Raw genomic sequence first — 21,692 nt, forward strand, 5'->3', positions numbered from 1 at the left:
GACGCTAGGAAGAATAAATCAATAAGCATAAATGGAAAAGTATGCATAGTTTTCTATTGCCTTTTTCTATTGCATCTTTTTCTATTGCCGTTTTGAGTGCATTACGAGATGATTAAAACACTTTTATTTTCAGCTTGGTTCTTAGGTATTAGGTTTTTAACCGTTTAAATACAAACCAATCACTGTTCTTTTGTTGTTGGTTGCTTGGATAAGACAGTTTGTTCAACTTTCGAAACGATGTCGGTTCAGCTCTGGTTTCGCTGTAAGCCAACCTCGACCAGGCAGTTCATGCCATTGGTTAAAGTTAAACACAAACTGTTGATAATTCTATTTGCCTTTCCGTCTACTTTGGATAGCACACTGTAAAAAAACTCGTTGTCGTCTTCAGAATATTGCTTTGTTTAAAAAGTTTTCATTTTAATTAGTATAGTTCTGCCAGTACGATAAGAATTTCCATAAAGTTAGTGGTCGACATCGTGAAGCGTAACTTCTAACTTCAAAGTAGGCAAGTCGATTCCATAACACTTTCCAACAAAATCTAATTAAGGATTTCTTCGCAATTATCTAAATCCTAAAATCTAACAAATTGCCCTACTAAATATTTAGGTTGGGCATTCTTGACTTCGGTAACCTTCAATTGACTACCCAGACAGCAAAATCCATTACTTTTACATTGTTTAACGTATGCAGACGTTAAACAATGTAAAAATGACGGATTTTGCTGTCTGGGTAGTGGGTATATGACATTCAGATTGATTGATTGAATTTTTATCTTCGGACTGGGAAAGCTTCTTGCAGAGCTTAATCCTGACAGTTTCGCATACTTGTAGAGGCTTTGAATTACTGACGCAAGCCCGGTCACCGAGATTGAAAGAGTGGAGTTTCCGATTGTTGAAGTCTTATTGTCGAGGAACTATTCCATCCATTAGATGCCGCTGAATGGAGAGCAGTCCTTAACATGCGTTGCTCAAGCGCACACCCCGAGAGTCGAACCAGCGCCGCTTGATCTTGAAGCTTCTTCGTTCCAGAAGTGACGCGCTAACCAACTGAGCTATCGAGGCGGACAAGAATTTCCATAAAGTCCGCCTCGATAGCTCAAACAAGTTAGAACAAGATAGATCAAACAACAAAACAAAAAACACACGTAAAAAAACTCGTCTCAATCCAACTCCAGCGTCGTACTATAATTAAATTTGCCGAGTTTGAATCTTTACCGGCAGAAAGTTTCATAGAAAAAGAATACGTGAGAACTCGAGTGCATAAAATTGAATCGTTTTCTTTTGTCTGTGACATGCCGCAAGAAGCGTTGATGGTAGGTGAGAAGAACAAGCTGATGTGTTCAAATGAAATGTTGCCTTTTCCTTACCCACCGAGACTTGCAATTAAAAACTACTACCAAGGTAGGCTATACATAGATTAAAAAGATCAAGGATATAAGAGTTTAGTGCCTTTACGTGAGTTCGATATGTCGTAAAACGCACGACTGTTATGATGAGGTACTCCAGCGCACTCATCGTCGGCAGTGGACAAAAAAGAAATTCTTTCAGTTTTTATTTGATACATTATTGAATTAAATTGCTGCCTCTGATATGTTGTATCAAAACTCGCATAATATGAAGATCACAAACTTGCAGTTGAGAATTTATAACAAAGGGCGAGACTCGGCAAAAAAATCTATCAAGTGTAAAACGGTGTAAAATAACCGTAGGCTGCTAGAATACGTCAGTATACGTTACGCTTTGTCAAATCGACAATACGAGTAGGCTAATTAATATTAAGCAAACTTTGAATATTAGTAAAAGGTTCTCGGCAGTCGAGTGTAGCAAGAATTGACAACGATAAACACGTGCTTCGTCCATGAGGCTCATCAGTATCGCACCACTAATTCATGCCACATAGTTCTCAACAGCTGCTTTTGTCAGTCAATTGAATCCTTACCTATGTGGAAAGAAAACAACTAAACTAACTGTCACCAAGGATATGCACTGTTGATGAGGAGCGATCTTCATGGCGTCAGCACTACTTGACTACTCACAACAGAACAGTGAGCAGTGTGTTTCGCTAACCATCCCGGTGTAGCCTCCACACTAGCCATCAAGACTTTTCCAAAAACATGTGTTTCTCGGCAGTCGAGTGTAACAAAAATTGACAACGGTCGTAAAAGAACGCATTAGTAAGAAAAGAACGAAATAAGAAAAGAACGATTAGTAAAAGAACGCATCAAAAATCAAAAGCACTCAACTGCGTTCGCAACCGGAACAGAAAAATCCACATTCAACGGCACATGAGACCATAATTCATGCGTCTGACTATAATTCGAAGGGCAATAACCCAATGGGCCACATTTACTTCATTTGCGCTCAGGTTGAAATAACCCTACACCATGTCCCATTGTGAAAACGTGAAATTTTATTAGAAATAAGCAAGGGGCGAATGGGGCAACATAAATTTAAATCGCAAACAAATAAAAGATGTGGAAAGCATTTTGTTTCAGGAAGTAATAAAAACACAAAAAGACGTTTATCACTGCAAAGTTCTAAAGACAAACCAAAAGCAGATTTTAACAGCCTGAAATCATGTCGGATGAAACTTGAGTTTAAATTTGCAAAACAAAAAATCAATATTTTGTCATTCTAACTTTAAATGACATTATATCTATTTTGTCAAAATCCGGTTTTTCTGTCGTGAAGTGTTGAATCAATCCGAAATTATTCCATTGGATCAATAAAATTTTTACTCAAAATTCATTTGCTCGTGCGGTATTTCTAAGATATAACAAATGTATAGGAACTTGGAGGTAATTACTTTACAAAAAAAAATCGACCAGATTGAATGGCTATTAGGCAAGAATGCTATAAACGAACCCGTTATATACAAAGGTATACTGCGGTTTAAAGGTTATGATATATACTGTACAGTGGCCTCTAATAAAGATTGGGGTGGCTAATACTGCTCATTGGTGCGTAATGACGATTTGCTATGTACAAGTTTCATAATACAAGCGATATTTGCGTGAAATAATGTTTGTTTGACGCTAAAAGTAGTTCTTTTTCTATATATTTTTTTATCTAGAAAAGAGATACCTCTTCATTAATGATCGCAGAAATGATAGAAAGAAATTGTCTTTCGGACACAAAAAGAAGTCATCGATGAAGCCAAGTAGGCCAAGAGAGTCTTCTACTGTTATTCTTCCACAGATATGCATCACAGCAACAGGAGTAGTTAAATTGCAAACCAGAACGTTGAAAGTTTATTTCAAACTAAGTAGGCCTATTACAAGGGGCAAGACAAGCAAACGTCTCCAACTTCTGCTCTGAAAACATAGATCGTGTGAAAGAGAATTTGGCTTCGTTTTTACGCTGTTGCTAGGGAAAGGTGGTTTGTAAAGTTTACTTAAACACAATACAATTGGAATTTAGTAAATTAAGTAAACAAAAAAATATACAATTGTTTCCAAGACAAGGTTTTGAAAAGTTTCGTTCTTACAAGAAAAGACTAGAAAACTTCACTTTGGCTGAGCCTTTATTGCATCAGAAAATTTTGCATCGGAAAATAAAGGCACTTACTGTAAAAGCATTTGTCTTGTTAAAAGATAATTAATAATTTGACATTTTTTAGAAAACTTTTGGATTAATTTTTGAAATAAAAATTGATTTCAAAGAATCGAAAAGACAATAAAATATAAGGAAACATTGACACTGACAAATGTGAGACCAACCGTAAAACAATAAGTGGAAACACGGAAGTGAGTAATCTACAGGTAAATGTTTTGCATTTTTGCAGACATAGCTGGATGATTAAACCAAAATTAATTACGAAATTGATCACATCCAAATAGCCATCTTCCTTTAAAAAATTAACAAATTACACAATTCTTATGCAAAGATTACAGACAGGAAATTGTAAAAAGTCTCCTCAAAAAACGTCTCAGATAGCAAATCAACCACTTTTAACATTGATGTAAAAAACAGTTGATTTGCTATCTAAGTTGAATTAGAAACAAACAGGATTATGAGTGTGTTTCAACGTGGCTTAATACCAATATATTATGCTGATCACCAACAAAAGGCTTGAAACAATACAACACATAAGCGATACATACATACATGAAAACATATAGCTTGTTGTCACATCATAAACATTTTAAAAACTAAACATTTAACGACAACAATGCTGACAAGACCCAATCAGCAAAGTTGCCATTTTTACATTGTCTCAACGCAACAAAATATAAAAACATCAACTTTAGCCACTTTAACGGGCGACTCACCACCTAGCCTACAAAGGAGCTTTTAACTCGGATGAATTGACTCCAGGGGACACACTTTCTATTTAAGGGGATATACATCTTCAATGCGATAGTGAACAGGGTTTAGTAAGGTTAGTCTCACATACATATTCCACCAACTTACGCTGACATTTCAATGAGCAGATTTATCGGCATTGCAAATTGGTCGGACCTTGCAGCCAAGAATGATCCCAACCAAAAAATTTTTTTTTATATCGTATCAACATCGTTTGACCTGTTCCGTCGCTTCAACATCGTTTAAATTTTGGCTAGCCGAGATATTTTTGATAGTGGCTGTAAGTTTCTAAATGACGAGGTGACTGGGTTAAGTTACGAGAGGCAATAAATAGTTGTGCTAAGTACAGTTACGAACCTTCTCTTCATAAAGCAGAGATTTTAACACCAAAATAGTAATGGCCAGGGGAGTGTAGTTACTGTTGCAGGTTAATCTCAAAAATATTGTTCACATATAGACAAAAGTGAAATCATTTAATAACTCTGCGGTGTACATTAAAATAACGTTTCCTAACAGTAGAACAATTCATTACAACATAGAAGCACTTAGCATTGTGTCGGCAACAATGTGTCAAAGCATAGCACATACATAAAAACGGACAAACATGAAATTTTAACAATCCTTAAAAACAGCAACCACTTTGATTTTTAACAGAACCACTAAAATCTTGGTATGGTGTGAGTTTTAGTTATCAATGTATGAATGCCGATGTAAAATGACATGAAGCAATCCAACAATAGTAGTGAATTGAACATCAGTGTTTAAAACTTGTGGCAACTATCAAGGTTAATCAATTGAAAAGGGTTCACATCACAGGCACGTCATACAATATGCATTTTTGAAACAAAAAGTAAGTTGTCGGCCAGCGTCACTTGGGTCATTGACTCGATTTAAACGACGAAATAAAACAATGAAACTCGAGTGACCCATCAATTTCAAATCGATTTTTGTTTCATGCAAGAGCTTCAGCATTCATGAAAACCGCGTAACGACTACAGCAATACTGGCATTGTGAGTAAATGTGGTATCAGTATTTAAAACTCTATGAAACTTGACAAACAAACAGTTACAAATTTACTATCGGAGTGCAACCGGTTGTGGGGGTCTGTAGCGTAAAAAATATCGTTAAAAATAAAACCGCTAGTTGGCGTGCCGCAGTCGATCTTTGCTTTGGGGTTAAAGCTTAACTTTCTGTGCTGACAATGTTAGGCCTCACATAGTTTTCATCATTCACGGAACGATGCCGACCATCGGCCGATCGACGTCGATTTAAATTGTCGCGAATTGGTTCTCCACTCGGTGGCGGTGAAGCATCGCTTCGCATGCATACGTGGCATCTGCTGATTCGTTGACGCAAGGTGCCAGCTTTCAAAGTTTCAGATTCCGGAGTTCTAGAAATTGTATAATATGTTAAGTAATAGTTGCATGTGTAGTAAGAGTTGCATTTGTAGATGTAGTTTCAATGCAATGAAACAGCCCTTGTGAACCAAAAATGGAGCCTTAAAACAAACGCTTTCTTCTCCACAAAACTTTCCATACTGTATAGTTCTCTATATGTTCTAAAATATAAATTTAAGTTGAATATTACATACTATCCTGTAATGTATAGACACAGTTATATATGCTTTTTTTTTGTGTCAGAAAGCCATGTTTGATTAACCAATGCATGAATCAAACGTGGGATACGTTGTTGTCTGCGAAGTGCGTGAAGAAAGAAATTGCACTTTGCTTAAATAATATGAAACAACTTATGATTATTATGACTAAGTTGTGACTCACTTGAACTGATTGTCCGGCATTATAGTGGCCAGCCAGAAGCTGTATCCGTTCGCGTATTGATTGCAGGTTCCACGGCCGTGGCACTCTATAAACGGTCCGGCCCTGAAATCCTCCAAGCAGGAGCCGGGAGATTGCAGGGATTGTCCGCTTCCCTCCGCTCCAGCGCTCGTGTGCTGTGAAGTAGATAACATCAAAGTTATTTTAAGATGATACATAACAATTAAAGGGGAAGAGTTTCTTCCACTGACACTATAACTATTAACTAGTGTCACACCTTTCTGTGAGTCTGCAATCAAAATTCTAGAATCTATTTTCTTTACAAAATTAATCCGACGAGATTCTCTTCATTTGAATCCTGATTAAAAAAAAGGCGAAAAAGGTCAAAATTGTGTTTTATTATCAACTTATCTTATCTCTTCAAACAATAGAAATATGCCGCATCCATTTTAAGAAGCTGAATGTCACCCACCATCACAAAGCTGTAACCTATCCACAAACTCTCCCAGCCGTTTGGACAGTCAGGGATATTATCGGATTGGCTGTGCACTGCGATGGTAAGTGAGGGTGTCTCGCACACGGCACATCTGCTGATGTATGGCTCAATGTCCGTCCCTGAAATAATTTGAAAGCAAGTTATTTAGTGACGTAAATACTAATGTCATGCATTTGAATCGCAGAAAAAAGTGGACATTTTAATTGACACAGCAAGTTAATGAGTTTGAACCGGTACACACTACACAGTACACACCCGTGACAGCTTCCATGGACATTGGGAAGGGTTCTGGAGTGGATAGCCAGTACGAGTAATCATTCCTTGACGCCACACGACAGTTGTTGTTGACGTTGCAAAACAAGAAAGGCATTGTGCTGAATCGGCGCAGGCAAGAACCGGCCGTCCCTGCCAAAATAATAGAAGTAACTTAAGTCCTTCATCCAAACCAAGCGGAAAATCATTTAAACGACATGTCGGAGTAGCGTGGCTGCTGGCTAGTATCTTTCAATGTCACTTCTACTTCATGCAAAAACGGCTACCTATTTAAATTTTGAATAAACAGAGTGGTGGCATCTAAAGTCGTCCTGCAGTTTTAGAGAGCACACCAATCGGTATTGCACACCAGACCAGAATTGAATCAATTACATCACTTCAGCTTAATTACGTCACCGTATATTTTCATATAGATTTATTAACTTTTGAGTAACTTTTACGCTTGGACTACCTTGTTTTGCGGTATTTTATTAGTGAAAGGGAACCACCTACGAAAAAACAGTTACCAAAATAATGAGTGAAATGAAGTAAAACTAAATGCAGTATAGAATTATGTTAAAACAACGCAAACCTAAATCTTGTCCGTGAGCTCTTTCATTTCCTTGGATGAACAAAAGGGAGTATCCGTCCCACAGTTTATTCATTCCGTAGGGACACTCAGGAATCTCTGTGGTTTGACTGTGTCGTGTCACGAAGTAGCCGTGGAACAGAGCGCTTGCTCCAGCTGGGCCTGGGAACCCATCCCTGCCGTCCAATCCGTCTCTTCCGGGTACGCCAGGAAGTCCTATAAAAACAAGAAAAACAAATGTTGTTGCTGCTTTGTGTAAAAGTAAAACTATGTAAAAATCTGGAAATCCTCAGATGGCTCATGAGTACAGAACAACCATCCCTTGCCAACTCTGTGGACTTTGACCAGTCTGATAGTTTCTTTGTCAGACCATCATGCAATGCCACAGTTTAGGCGACGCTGGTGTGATGAGATCGCGTGCATTTACGTTTTTAAGTAATAAATAAATTCTTAAATCACAGTTGGGCTTGAACCTTCATCTTTCCATTTTGTTAGTTTGTCGTTTTATTGACTGAGACCAGACTTACTGGATGTAGGATGCATACAACTGAATATGAAAATATCTGTATGTAAAGTTGTTCTTACCAATGGGTCCCTGGGCACCTGGTTCACCACGGTCACCAGTGAGTCCATTGAGTCCGGGTATTCCGTCAATTCCTTTCTCCCCTTTCGGCCCTGTAAGGCCAACAGCTCCCTGTCGACCGGTGGCGCCAGGTCTTCCAATTCGGCCAGGTGGACCAGCTGGGCCGGGAGCACCTTTTGCTCCTTCTTGAACCAGAGGCAAAGCATCATCTCCAGGGAGACCAATCGCTCCTAAAACGGTTCAGTCAATTTTAGTTTTTCTACTTTTTAATGGCCTTATGGAAGATGTAAGTGCATTTTGAGTTTTATTCAGCTTTATAGATATTGTATTGTAACTACTAATTACGAGCAGCAATACATCAAGGTTATGAAATAGCGACACTTACTCGATTATCGGCTAAAAAATAAATTTCTGCTTTAAAAAATATATTTATTTACCCTTTTCTCCCTTTCGTCCGGAAGTCCCATCCCTTCCTGGCCTTCCATTTTCTCCAGGCTCTCCAGGGTTTCCTGGTAATCCATCAGCCCCTGCGAGACCCCTATCTCCTTTTGCTCCGGGAGATCCGCGACTTCCATCAAGACCCTAAAATGAAAACATATTGATGAAGACTGAAAAAACGAAATACCCTTATGATCCTAATCAACTGAATAGAAAAGTGGTATAGCAATCTGCATAAGTTTGAAAGAGTATGGCTTTGACCTTTGACATCTCAAGAACAACATGAAAGGTGTTGCTCAAGTGGATTCGAAGTCTTAATGCATTTACATAAAATGAAATGAATTCTTGACATCTTTATGATATACGATTAAAAAAGTCTACTGCTTAGTCATTATTTTGTTGACATGTGGACTAAAAAACTAAACGTTAGGCTAGTGCATAACCAAAAACGTAAGTTTGAAAGTGTTGTTCTTTCGTTCAATGATAAAGAATTCACAGCATCGAAAGTTAGAAAACCCACTCGAAATCCTGTCGCTCCTTTTTCTCCAGGAGATCCGTTTCGACCTGGCAAACCCACGTCACCTTCTTCACCCCTTTCTCCTTTTGATCCACGCTCACCACGCTCTCCGGGTATTCCCGCGAGACCGTCGGGTCCTGAAGAATTTTTAGTATATAACTGAACAGGATATTCCGCATCATACAGTTTTGCTGAATTTATATTAAATAAATTTTTTTACCCTCATTTCCAAAAAACAAGCATGGATATCAATCAGAAAAATCCAAGAAAAAATTTAAGCCTACGACTTGTGGTAACACTGTTACATAGGTTTGATGCTTTTGAATTAAATTTATTTTAGTTTTGGTGACACTCACAACATGTAGCCGTAAGTTTTAGCAACCTTAGCTCTTCCATTTTTATTTTATTTTCATACCATCGTTTCCGGTTAAACCAGGAAGTCCTGTTACTCCTCGTTCGCCCTTTACTGAAGCACCACGTGGACCAGGTTCCCCAGTGCGCCCTACGGGTCCATCTTTACCCATTGCACCGGGTTCTCCTTTGATTCCAGTAGGACCAGGATAACCCTGACAGATAAAAATCGAATATCAATAGCAGCAGGCAAAACGATAAACTTGATTTGGTGCCACTATATCGTGTGGTCTACCAACAACGCCGCCTGACCACCCATGGGCTATATATGAAAAGCTGACCATTCGTATAATAGAAAATAAATGAAGGGTTAAGTTGAGATTTTTTCTTTTTAATACTCGGTTAGTTTCACGTTTCAGTTGGTTAGTTTTAAACAACAAAATATTGAAGATCTACTTAAAATCTTGAACGCAAACTTACAGCTGGTCCTGAATCTCCGGGTTCACCCTTACTGCCGATAAGTCCTTGGGGTCCTTCAGGGCCAGGAGGTCCTACAACCGATTCGCCTTGGGGACCACGTTCCCCTCTTGTGCCAGGGATTCCATCTTGTCCAGGAAGACCTTCAAGACCGACTTCTCCTGGTTCTCCAGGCATCCCATCAAGTCCTAGATAAAATTACAAAAGATTTTTCATGAAAAGACATGCACGACATTAATTTGGTTAGAAGTAGCAAAAAGTTATGAATGCTTCTAAGAGTTTTTTTATGTTTACATCTGCTTAAAAAACAATGGATCGTCGGTTCGGGAAATGTCTTGCATCGTTATGTTACGACAATACAAAGATTTACAATGAAACTGAAAGTGACCCTTAGATTTGTTATTAACTTACCTCTTAACCCTGGTGGACCAGACGGTCCAGCTGGTCCTTGATCACCGGGCGATCCTTTCATCCCGGCAGGGCCTCTTCTTCCTTCATATCCATCACGTCCTGGAGTACCCTTGTCACCTTTGACCCCAGGCTCTCCTGATGCGCCATTTTTCCCAGGAACCCCATCCAGACCTGGAAGACCAGGCTCTCCGTCTGAACCGTCCAATCCCTAAACACGAGCAGGTTATATTAAGCCAGGAGGGATTGACTAGGCTTGACTGATTCTATGCTTGCTTAATTGATATTAACATTTTGCAAATCAATCATAAAGATCTCTTCTAGTGGATGGTCATTTTATTTTTGTTTGGATGCGAAACGTACATAAAACAATAGCGTACAGTGTGCATCCAATGAGCGAGTGCGAAAGACCTTAACCCTGAAGGCGTAGGAGATCGTCGAGTCTGCACTCTCTCATTCAAACAGTTATACGAAAGAAAGTATTGCGTTTGTAAATAGCAAATTGACACAAAAACAGAAAAAGGAAGGAAGAACAGCAAAAAAACAAATACTGTAAGTGAATAGTGGTCGAGCGTGGTGGATAATCAAATGTGATTGTAGTTTCGAGCCCTTTATTCTGCATTGTAAAGTATCTACAGTACTGTAGTTCTTGAACAGGGTACTTTTATCTGATTATTATGGGCAAATGCATAAATCCATGGGTCTGACTTGCAAGACGATTAGTTTTCGTATGCTAAAAGTTTCATTGCTCTTATATGCCCATGGCCGACATTTTTTAGCGCAAGTTTATCTCATCAACTAATTTTTTTTTAAACCGATGTATTTATCATTCTGTACACATTTCGGCTTATTATATCTTTTCTCTTAATAAACGTAGCTTACACCAACCTAGAATCAACTTGTCAAGTTTTTGTACTTAAGAGAGAAAAGGCCGGTAAAGAAATAGATTAATCAGCAAATAAAGTGAGTGTCGATTTAAAACAAAAAATCAAATTTTTACGATTTTGTTGCAGACTTTTTGTGGAAAAACACTCACTGGCGTTCCTGGTTGTCCTGGGGCTCCGGCAACTGTGCTTCGTTCTCCTTTGTCACCTTTTGATCCAAGGGCACCAATTGGTCCTGGCGGTCCTGGTGGGCCAGTATCACCTTGAGGTCCATCTAATCCTGCATCCCCGGGCAAACCAAAATCTCCTTTGTCTCCCTCGGGACCTGAGATGCAGACAGTAAAAAGACCCTCAAAACATAAACATTACTTCCATGTTGTTTGATAATAATGAATACAACGTGTAAAATGTTATGAACTAAAAAGGAAAGACAACAGCTTTAAAAAGAAGAGTTACACTCTATTCGCATCACTAAATTTGTCTTCATGACCTTTTAGTTGACGTACTGGCTGCTGCGCCTGCATATTACAACGTGACCTGCGCGGCCTACAGCACAATTGAACACGGATGCAAACAACTGTTAGTTCAGACATGATCACCTTGCTCTCCAAAAGGCCCGTCTCTTCCTGGTTCTCCTTCATCTCCGGGTGGTCCAATAGGTCCAGATGGCCCTTGAGCACCTGGCTCACCGGGCGCTCCTGTCCCCCCAGGCAACCCGTCCATTCCTCTGTTGCCTAGTAATCCTGGTTCGCCTGGTTGAAAAGAGAAAATAAATGTATTTAAAACCGATAACTTTTTGGACCAAAGCAAGCCAAAGAAAAAAATCAAAATAAAACTTATGATCAGTTGATGGTAACCCAATGAAAAATTAAGATAGGCTTCGATTCAGATTAGTCAAATTAAAGCGAAGTTATTTCGCATTCTGTCGCTTCTATCCTTTTCTAGACCTCTGCCATGTTTGGTACGTATTGTTTGCGCTATGGTGATCAGAAATCGCTGTAATGGCCAGATGCCAACCTCTTGCTAAAAACACATTTGTATGCTCTTGAGTGGTGTGGAACCGGCAGTCCGGCACTGTTTCGAACATCATACCAGGGCTCTAACCTTTGAGCAATGCAGGCAACAGTCGACAACAAAAATACTGTCAATATTTTACCAAAGTATGTTCATTCCCTGTCGGCGATGTAAAAACTTATATTCTGTAAATTCACAACGCAACGTTTAACAAGAACATTTATATCACCTTTGTCTCCTTTCTGTCCATCTGCTATTAAACCGTCTGGGATGGCGGCCGGTTCACCCTTTTGACCTTGAGATCCCCTAGGTCCAGGAGCACCCAAATCACCAGCAGGTCCATTCACTCCTGGTATCCCATCTATTCCAGGAACTCCATTTTCTCCTGCATCTCCCTTAGGCCCAGGAAATCCTGAGTAAAAATCAACAAGTAGACACAGAAGGAACACAGCCCAGAGGCAAGTAACTACAAATTGATTTAACAAAAAATTTAGATTGAAGCCAATAGTAATTGTGGAAGTTGTATAAAAATAACTTGACCAATCTCGGTGATAACATGCCAAAAAGCTTAGAGCAGTGACAGGGATAAACCTGGCAACAATACAATAGGCTTCACTGATAGCGTTGTGTAGTACTTCATAAACGAATTGAATATTGAACACTTGTGATAATAAATACAAACTGACTCATTGAAAACTAACTCAAATAGTTAAAAAGTTCAGCAGCGCATTGACATACCCATTTTGCCTTCTCGACCTCTTGGTCCAATATCTCCAATGGCCCCTGGTTCTCCAGACAAGCCATTAGGTCCAATTAATCCATCATTTCCAGGTTCACCTGGTTCACCAGGAAGTCCTGGCTCCCCTGGCTCTCCGGGCTCCCCAGTTTCACCCGAACTACCTTTTTCACCAGCAAGAGCTTGTCCTGGGGGACCGGGTTCACCCTGACGACCCCGAGGTCCAGGTTCACCTATGTACGCAATGAACCTGTTTAGTGATTTAGTTTATATACTTTCGATACATGCATGTAAATATAAGTGATTCATTGGGCTCTGGAGAAATCAATCACTTTTGAGTGTCGAAACGTCGAGAGTTATGAAATTTAAAAAAATGCAATCTGGTTTGATCAAAATTTAAGAACACTAACTGAAGAAATAAAACTCACATTCAGCAAAGGTTTCGAAAACTAGACTGTATTCACCTTCATTGCTATTGAATGAATTAAATGTAATTACAAGGAAAACTGATTAGTTTTTGAAAAGTTGCTGAATATGAGTTTCATTTCTACAGTTTGGGCTATTTTTTTTTTTATCAGATTGATAAGGCGTTTCAACCATTTGCTCGTTAATTTAATCTAGAATCACCAGAGGAACGATTGGTGGTTATTAGAAAAAAATAATGTTTCTGCTGTGATTGCTTATCTTGGTATAAACTGCTACATTATTTGAATGAATTATAACGCAAAAAATTGAATAAAAATAACTAACAAAAATAATCCAAAACATGAAAAACTAATTTTTTGTAATTAAAGCTTAAGTTGTCTATAGCTATTTTTGCTTGTTCATTAACTCGACTACCAAACACATTTACCTGCATTCCCTGACGGGCCTCTGAATCCTGGTGGCCCCATGGGACCCTCTAACGCTTCTCCTGGCTCTCCAGAAAGACCTTGAAATCCACGAGGGCCTCGAGATCCCTTTTCCCCTGTATAGAATAATAATACGGCTTTGAAGTTTTGAATCACAGTTGTACTTTTATAAAGCAGTAAAATTTTCATTAAAATATCATAGTGTTGCTGACACAGCGACAAATGTTCATTGTTCAAGCAGAGTTTTCATTCGAATTCATTCTTGAGCTGTCAGCAATCAACACCACATCATTTCCAATAGAAAACCAACACACATGTAGAATAAAACACACCAAACACGTCTCAAAATCATCACCTTCTTGCCCATCTTTTCCCGTCGGCCCTGCAGGTCCCTGAGGTCCTTCTTGGCCTTCTGCACCAGGTTCACCTTTCTTGCCTTGGGCTCCTTCTATGCCCCTTTCGCCTCTTCTTCCTGCGCGACCAGGGCGGCCCACACCAGGTTCACCCTAAAGATATAAATTGGATCAATACCAGAACAGTGCACTGAGCTACGGCAGTTGGTAAAAACAAACAAAATTTCAAAAACTTAACTTACTGGTGTGATATTTTTTTTTTGGGGGGGGGGAATTTTTAAACGTAGATAAATTTCTAAACTTTTATAGCTATGTTCTTTTTGTGAAGTTTGTCGTTTAAATAGCGTTCTGGATGTGCTGGAATAAGTAAAAAGTTAGATACTTCTTCATTACTTTTGTAAACGCTCGACAAGCGGAAAAGTTATTGGAAATCTGTCCATACCTTTGTATTCAAAAATATGTGGCAAATACACTATTTCTTACCTTAGGCCCCTGAAGACCATCTAACCCATCCATCCCATCAAGACCGCTAGACCCAGGACGCCCAGGCTGGCCATCTCGACCGGGCAAGCCAGGCGCGCCATTTTCACCTGGTTTTCCCGCGACTGAATCTCCAGGTAAGCCATGTTTTCCCTTATCTCCTTTCTCTCCGGCAAATCCCGCAAATCCGGGAGCCCCTCTCTCACCTGGCAAGAAAATAAATCAGACCAGTTTTCCAACTTGCCATTTTAAAACGCCTGGTGACGTTGAATCAACGTAAAAACATTTCTGCATGTTTGTCTTTGCGATTATTTTGATTGTTCTCGCAAAAAGTAACATTTATGTATTTCTTGACAAAACCATGACCAAACTCAACTAAATGACACCCTTCAAACGATTCCACTTCCAGCCAACTCAATAACCAAATCTGTGTTGAAGGTTCTGTAGCTTACAAATCATGCACTTACCCTGCTTCATAATTAAAGTTCTAATTCACAGTACGGTACGTACAATACAATTTACGATTAATTTTGCCCAATACCACATTTGTGTGAAAAAAACTGTTGGCTTTTCAATAACAATAACAAGCGAACTCTCTACCAAAGCTTTCAATAATAACGTTGAGATATACAATTACATACGTCAACTTGATGATCTAGAAACAAGTAGCAAGTACCTTTGTCACCAGGTTCCCCGATTTCACCAGGGATACCAGAACGTCCTTGGGGTCCTTGGTCACCCTTCTCCCCAGCTACAATCCCTGCTTCGGCTGGCTCACCCTTTTGACCTAAGAACAAATTTTACAATGTTTACAATTACCATGAACTATTACTCCATGGCCGTAGTTGCTTGACTAGAATTGTTATACTTTACTGTTTTAGCAGACTTTGTTCTCAATCTAGTTGAGTACCAAGCTTGCAAAAGCTGCTCTTTCGATTTTTTTTGTCGTATACAGTAGACGGAAAGGCAAGGAAGCCAATCATTTTATGAATAAGTGTAAAAAGAACGTACTTTGCTGGCAGGGTAGGTTCAATACGTTATGCCGATGGCTTAGATTCATTTAACAAAATGACACAAACGATATATAAAAATATATATTGTTGCTGCATCAACCAAACTCTGTAGGCTATCAATGCATCAAACTGTAAACTATTTACATACCTAGTGGTCCGGGAATACCAAGAGGTCCTTGACTACCAGTGGCACCTTTTGGACCAGGCTCTCCTTGCTCGCCGGGAAGATCTAAACCGTCTTTGCCAGGTACGCCGGGCTTTCCAGGCGGCCCAGTCTCACCAGATGGACCCTCTGGCCCAGGGGGCCCGAATTCACCTTTCTGACCCTTCGCACCGGATACACCATTAAGCCCATCGCTGCAAAACATAAAACAAGCTAATTATGTTTGACTTAATATTTATAGGTTGAAAAACACTCAGAAAAACACAGCACAGAAATCAATATTTGATTTGTGTGTCAGTGACATCAGTACTTTAATCCTTTTTTTGATTCTAGAACAAATTCTTTAAATATGAATCTTGCGTTAGCATTTTTTTTTCCTGTGATTGAGTTCCTACGTGTTTATATTTAGCACTATGCGAAAGTAGTTCTAATGTTATTAAAAGTAACATCCTTCTTTGCTATTTGCTCGGCTCAGGCATAGGAACTATCAGGAATGAAGGTGGAAATTTTAAATTTGCTTGAATGATCTGATTGATACAAGAAGAATTAGCCTATTAACATCACAGACGGTAAGTTATATATTGGAAAAATAAATGTTCCGTTCTTCTATAAGATGACTAACCTTCCTGGGGTTCCCGGTTGTCCAGGGCGACCAGCCGAGCCAATGGCTCCAGGAGGACCTGAAAGAAACAAACAGTGAAGGAAGAATATTAGTAAAAAATCGCTGTTTGGTGACTACAGTTGATTATGAGGGTTCATTGATCGATCAATTTGGCTGGGTAACTTCTGCAGCAGAAAAAACATGTGATAAGGCTGGACAGAACGTTGACGATAAGACGCTAAAATGAGGACGTTGTTATCTCCTGGTAGTCTACAAACTGAACGCAGCGGGTGGAAAAGAAGTTTGCTGAAAGTCTTGTATGTTACGCACGTCTACGTTGAAATATCTGTTAAAATCAAAGCCAATCTTCGGAAAAATTACAAGCGGCAACAAAACCACCAAAGGCATTTGCATTTGCAAGCACATTCTTTGCTAATACGGTCTCTACGTTTATGTTTACTGTGATGGTGAGCTATGATAACCTAACCAAGCCAAAAATGCCACCATCCGTCACGATAATTGTTATACGAAAAACAACTGATTTCAAATTCGTAATAAACTAAAAAACGTTTATAATAGTATCTTACCTTGCATTCCTTTTATGGTGACAACTCGTAGTTCACCGGTGTCGCCCTTAGGTCCGGTTGCCCCAACCATGCCCTGGGGTCCTGGACGCCCCTGTAGACATGCAAATATTAACAACAACACTATATAACGTTAGTGGTTTGGTGGGCAAGGTTATGTTCCAGAAATGACGTTGAATCGGCTGCCATCACCTGCTGCAGTTTTGATTCTTCGACAGTTTGATAATTGTCTTCCACGCAGAGTCTGCTTATTTTTTCAGATGTTGCAAAAAAAACTCTCATCAACAACGAAAAATGTAAACAAAGGGTTTTCGCAATATGACGAATAGCAGCAAATTTATTTCAACCCTACCCTGAATCTGATTCAAAACTAGCGCATTAAAGCGCAATCATCTTTGATAAGTTGATTAAATGATATATTTCGTTGCAAGCATATTGAGTAACATCATAATTGACCAGTGACCACGTTTGTTAACATTTACGGGATTTCCTGAAAGGCCTGGAAATCCATTAAATCCTTTTTCTCCCTTTTGGCCGTCAGCTCCAGCGAATCCCATAGCTCCGGCTTCACCAGGAATTCCCTGTGACCCAATGGGGCCTTGTGCTCCTTTAGGACCCAATTCACAAACACCACACTCTTCTCCTTTTGGACCCTGGGGCCCGCGCAGTCCTGGATGAACAAAAAGTAATAAGAAATGACTATCACCATCGTAATCTCACACAAAATATACTTCAATAAATAGAAAAAAATACGTCAAGAAAGCAATGCACATTCCAATACACATTGAGTTGCCAAACTGCATGTTTGCGAGCCCACTCAGCATGGTCTTAAATTACACAAAACGCGAACAAAAAGAGACCTCCCAATTTTTTTTTTCAGGAACTGCTTCGATTCTCCTTCCTCTCAGATAACTTCCTCCGTGGATGGTGAAGATGAGCAATTTTTTTTCGTAAAGAGTATATCAAAAAATAGCTATATTTTAAGGTAGTGATGCATTACCTGCAGGTCCAGTACTGCCGCTGAATCCTGGAGGTCCAGGAGGACCAGGAAGTCCAACATCTCCTGGAACAGCCATGTTTTTGGCCATATCTTCCATCGCTTCGTGGGTCAAAACCGCATCAGCTCCTCTTTCTCCTTTGGGTCCACGTGGCCCTGGAGAACCTGCTTGGCCGTTTGCTCCCGGACGTCCATCTTGTCCTGGGGGCCCAACAATAGACAAACCTCTTTCTCCTACTTCCCCTTTAGGTCCTTGAGGCCCTTGCTGCCCTGGTCGACCAGAAAGTCCTGAAAAAGTCAACGAAAATAATAACATATTATTAAAAAAAAAATTTTACATAATTAACCTGACTTGGCGGTTACAGTGTCCGGCTCTCAGGCGGTGACTGCAGCCTACATATCCTTATGGATTGTACCAAAATCACTACAAAAGTGGCACTGAATTACTTTTCCAATCAGAACTCAAAACTCTAAAAATAGATTTAAGGCAATCTAGCTCTGCTGAAATTGTTTGTGTTCGGAAAGATTGAAAGCAAGGCGAATCTGCGATAGCTTCAGTACTACGTAAAATAACATAACACTAATATCTACCTTTGCTAAAATCTGACTGTATTTTTTAAACAAAACCAAACTAGAAAAAATGAAGTTAGGATAGAGCAGAGGTCACCAAACTACGGCCCGCGGGCCAAAACCGGCCGGCGAACTGATTTCATCCGGCCCGCCACGTGCTGCGGAAATAACAGCTGCACTACAACTATTAAGGAAAAAAGTGAAAAAGGTTTTTGTTGAAATTGTTCGTTCTTATAGTTCATTGTTGTATGTTGAATTTGTACACTTTTCCACCAGGCAGCCTCCATGTTGGTGTTCTGTTTTTATCATTAGGCCACCACAAATGGGGACAGCCTAGGCCAAATTTGGAAAGATGTAATATTTTGTCAAGAGCACGATGCCCTGTAGTGTATCACAGCAGGGGATAACTTTTCCAGCAACCTTTCAATTTTCATCACAACTTTGTATCTCACCGCTGACTTTGTTATTTATTGTGCTCAATTCAAGTCAATAGAGATTGTAAATAGTTGTATATGTTTTCGCAGTTTCCATCCGGCCCGCAGCTGTTAATCTTGCAGCAATCCGGCCCTCAGAGAAAAAAGTTTGGTGACCGCTGGAATAGAGGAAAGCTACAAAGAAACTCACCTGGCGTTCCAGAAGGTCCTGGCTTACCGGGGGGTCCTGGAAGGCCAAACCCTTGTAATCCTGGAGGACCCTGCTTGCCTGGGGTACCAGGTGAACCTGGAGCACCTTTAAGTCCATTGAGGCCTGGAAAACCAGAAAATCCCATCTCTCCTTTCGGTCCCGGTAGTCCTAGGGGACCATCAGCCCCCTCAGGGCCCGTTTCACCACTTTCACCCTGAACGGCAACAAAAGACATTGTAAAATCAACACTTGAAAGTTTGCAAAATTCTGATTATGAATAGCTTATATAAAAGCGCTTGATAGGCTACAAAACTTCTTGTGCGAATCAATTCAACTGAGTGAATAAAGCGCCAATGAGGATGAAATGACATTAATAAATTAATTGCACAACCTTTCCAATAAAACCGGTTTGTGGCTCCAGCGTCTAACTAACGCATAGTTACTTACAGGTAACCCAACAGGTCCAGGTGACCCTGCGTCTCCTTGTTCGCCTTTGCTCCCTTTAGGACCATCTCTTCCTTCGAAACCCTGGTTACCCCGTTCACCTTTAGGACCCTAAAAAACCAAAAGTATGAAGTAACGATCATTTGGAATAGAATAAGATGAACAAACATAAGGAATAGCACTCACGTCAAAGCCATTTAGTCCTGGGGTGCCGGGCTTCCCAACTTTGCTGCTCTGCAACAACAATCAAGAATCAACGTCATAAAAAATCACCAGGGACACCTAGCAGGTGAAGTTGACTACCGATACCAGCAGTTCAGTGACAAGTGAAAACCTCTGTCAATCTTTGTGACTTGGAAGGCTCTGCGAAATGCTAGTTATATATTAATACTATCTCTCTGTGCTAATGATTCGAAGCATGGACATTGTACAACACCACAAGTATGGAACGTTACGACAATGTCGAAACGAAAGTACACTTTTTTCCGTTTTTGTATCGCTTGCTAATTGTCAACCTTATATTGTGGACATATACTGTAGCAGAAACCGATAGCAGAAACTGATAGTTGTAGGCTACATGCCCCTGAGGGGGCATCGTACGATTTGATGAAAGTTGTTATCGAATCGTAAATAATAATCAGCTGAAGACAACATACTGTAACTGATATATTTTTACTGAATAGAGTATTTGGGTAGCTTGGTTATAATCCATTCGGTGCTAGTGGGGTCAAGTTGAAAAGGGGGTATGTGCTTACCTGTGGCCCTGGAGGTCCATATTCGCCCTTTCCACCCTTGCTTCCCTTCATGCCACGTGTACCCTAAAAACCAACGAGAAAAATTCCAATGAGTAAATTCTAAGAAAATGGTAACAAGAACGCAAACACCTTTCACAGCAATTTAATAAACTTTAAAAGCTTTGTACAGTGTACACTGCAACAAATAACATACAGTACCTTTTACTTTTTTAAATTTGTCGATTTGTTTTTGTTGATTTAAAATAAGACAATTACAGTAGTGTTCGATATATGAATTAAAAACTTACATATGGGCCTTCCGGGCCTCGGTCTCCCTTTACACCCCGATCTCCTTTTTCACCCTAAAAGAAGGTTGTACATTACAACTGTTTAGCATGTTGATCTGCACGACACACACTGAACACATTATATATCGTATCCTAAAATTTGTCAAAACAAAACGGTTAAAACATAATAAATTATGTAGAAACTACTTTTTAAGTTTTCTGAAAACTAATGAAAAAAATTAACGCAATCCATACGGATATACGTAAAAAGGATTATACGACAAAATTTTTTGCTAATACACTAAACATCAAAGTTTATAAACAAGAGCATATCAACTGTACAGGATTTACTCACATCTTCACCGGGGGGTCCTGGTGGTCCCTGAAACATATCGTTTGTCTCTTATTGAAATGTGAGTAATATGTTCATAGACGACCTCACTCAACTTTTGTGAAAATTAGCTTATTGCAAAAAAATGTTTATAGACGTTTTCCAATATTTTACAAAACAATGATATTGGAAAATAAAAAAAAGGGACTGGTAAAAAACAGGTGTCCACTATCCAGGTATAGTTAGTTGTCTTTTCATATGTCAAGGTTGCCCTTACATTGCTTCAACGTCAAAAGAGATGAAAAAAACGGAAACTATACTCAAGTTGGTATTGTTTTTTTTTAATAAAATATTTTCAAAAAACTTACAAGTGGCAAGTCCGCTGCAGGGGGAGCATTGCTTTCTTCAAGTGCACCCGGGGGGCCCGGAAGACCTGGTGATCCCTGAATAAACAAAACAAGCATTCGTAAATAAAGAAAAAAACGATTGCGCAATAAGTATCTCCTTAGAATTTGCAAAATTTACATCTATAAAATATTTTAATTGTTGCAAGTGGCCTCGAGTCGTGAGAAGCAGAAGTGCAGCAAAGTTCGTCATTTTTACGTTGATTCAATATCTGCAGAAGTAAAATCAATGCAAAAATGACGGATTTTGCTGTCCGGGTAAGTGGAAGGAGACCTTGAGAACAACGTAGTTCGAAGGTCAACCAATCATTTAACCATACAGCACTTCATCCCATATTACATTTCTCTGTGTAGTTTACATCGTGAGAGCAAAACCTGATAGATGTTTACAAGAACTTTGTTGCAAATTGTAATCAAACCTGTATACTAAT

The 21,692-nt window shown here is 39.5% G+C and overlaps 1 protein-coding gene across 1 annotated transcript in view; it reads right to left on the bottom strand.

The window, feature by feature from the left end:
• Positions 1-2,388: 2,388 nt before the first annotated feature.
• The window catches only part of LOC145765093 (uncharacterized), a 29,074-nt gene continuing 9,770 nt past the window's right edge, over positions 2,389-21,692 (bottom strand). The window contains exons 11-41 of the mRNA XM_082576841.1: positions 21,226-21,300; positions 20,882-20,908; positions 20,548-20,601; positions 20,261-20,323; positions 19,692-19,739; positions 19,509-19,616; positions 19,062-19,275; positions 17,871-18,155; positions 17,353-17,540; positions 16,874-16,964; positions 16,308-16,365; positions 15,671-15,879; positions 15,186-15,296; positions 14,513-14,715; positions 14,032-14,182; positions 13,679-13,792; positions 12,828-13,058; positions 12,319-12,501; positions 11,675-11,827; positions 11,228-11,400; positions 10,195-10,402; positions 9,787-9,971; positions 9,371-9,521; positions 8,959-9,092; positions 8,438-8,582; positions 8,003-8,230; positions 7,421-7,633; positions 6,832-6,981; positions 6,553-6,695; positions 6,084-6,256; positions 2,389-5,695 (exon numbers count right to left, since the gene is read on the bottom strand). Of these exons, the coding sequence (XP_082432967.1) occupies positions 5,488-5,695; positions 6,084-6,256; positions 6,553-6,695; positions 6,832-6,981; positions 7,421-7,633; positions 8,003-8,230; positions 8,438-8,582; positions 8,959-9,092; positions 9,371-9,521; positions 9,787-9,971; positions 10,195-10,402; positions 11,228-11,400; positions 11,675-11,827; positions 12,319-12,501; positions 12,828-13,058; positions 13,679-13,792; positions 14,032-14,182; positions 14,513-14,715; positions 15,186-15,296; positions 15,671-15,879; positions 16,308-16,365; positions 16,874-16,964; positions 17,353-17,540; positions 17,871-18,155; positions 19,062-19,275; positions 19,509-19,616; positions 19,692-19,739; positions 20,261-20,323; positions 20,548-20,601; positions 20,882-20,908; positions 21,226-21,300 (4,677 nt within the window). The 3' untranslated portion in view covers positions 2,389-5,487. The remainder of the gene's footprint in view (positions 5,696-6,083; positions 6,257-6,552; positions 6,696-6,831; positions 6,982-7,420; positions 7,634-8,002; positions 8,231-8,437; positions 8,583-8,958; positions 9,093-9,370; positions 9,522-9,786; positions 9,972-10,194; positions 10,403-11,227; positions 11,401-11,674; positions 11,828-12,318; positions 12,502-12,827; positions 13,059-13,678; positions 13,793-14,031; positions 14,183-14,512; positions 14,716-15,185; positions 15,297-15,670; positions 15,880-16,307; positions 16,366-16,873; positions 16,965-17,352; positions 17,541-17,870; positions 18,156-19,061; positions 19,276-19,508; positions 19,617-19,691; positions 19,740-20,260; positions 20,324-20,547; positions 20,602-20,881; positions 20,909-21,225; positions 21,301-21,692) is intronic.

Source organism: Aplidium turbinatum, chromosome 2 (assembly GCF_918807975.1).
Source record: "Aplidium turbinatum chromosome 2, kaAplTurb1.1, whole genome shotgun sequence".
Taxonomy (NCBI): Eukaryota; Metazoa; Chordata; class Ascidiacea; order Aplousobranchia; family Polyclinidae; genus Aplidium; species Aplidium turbinatum.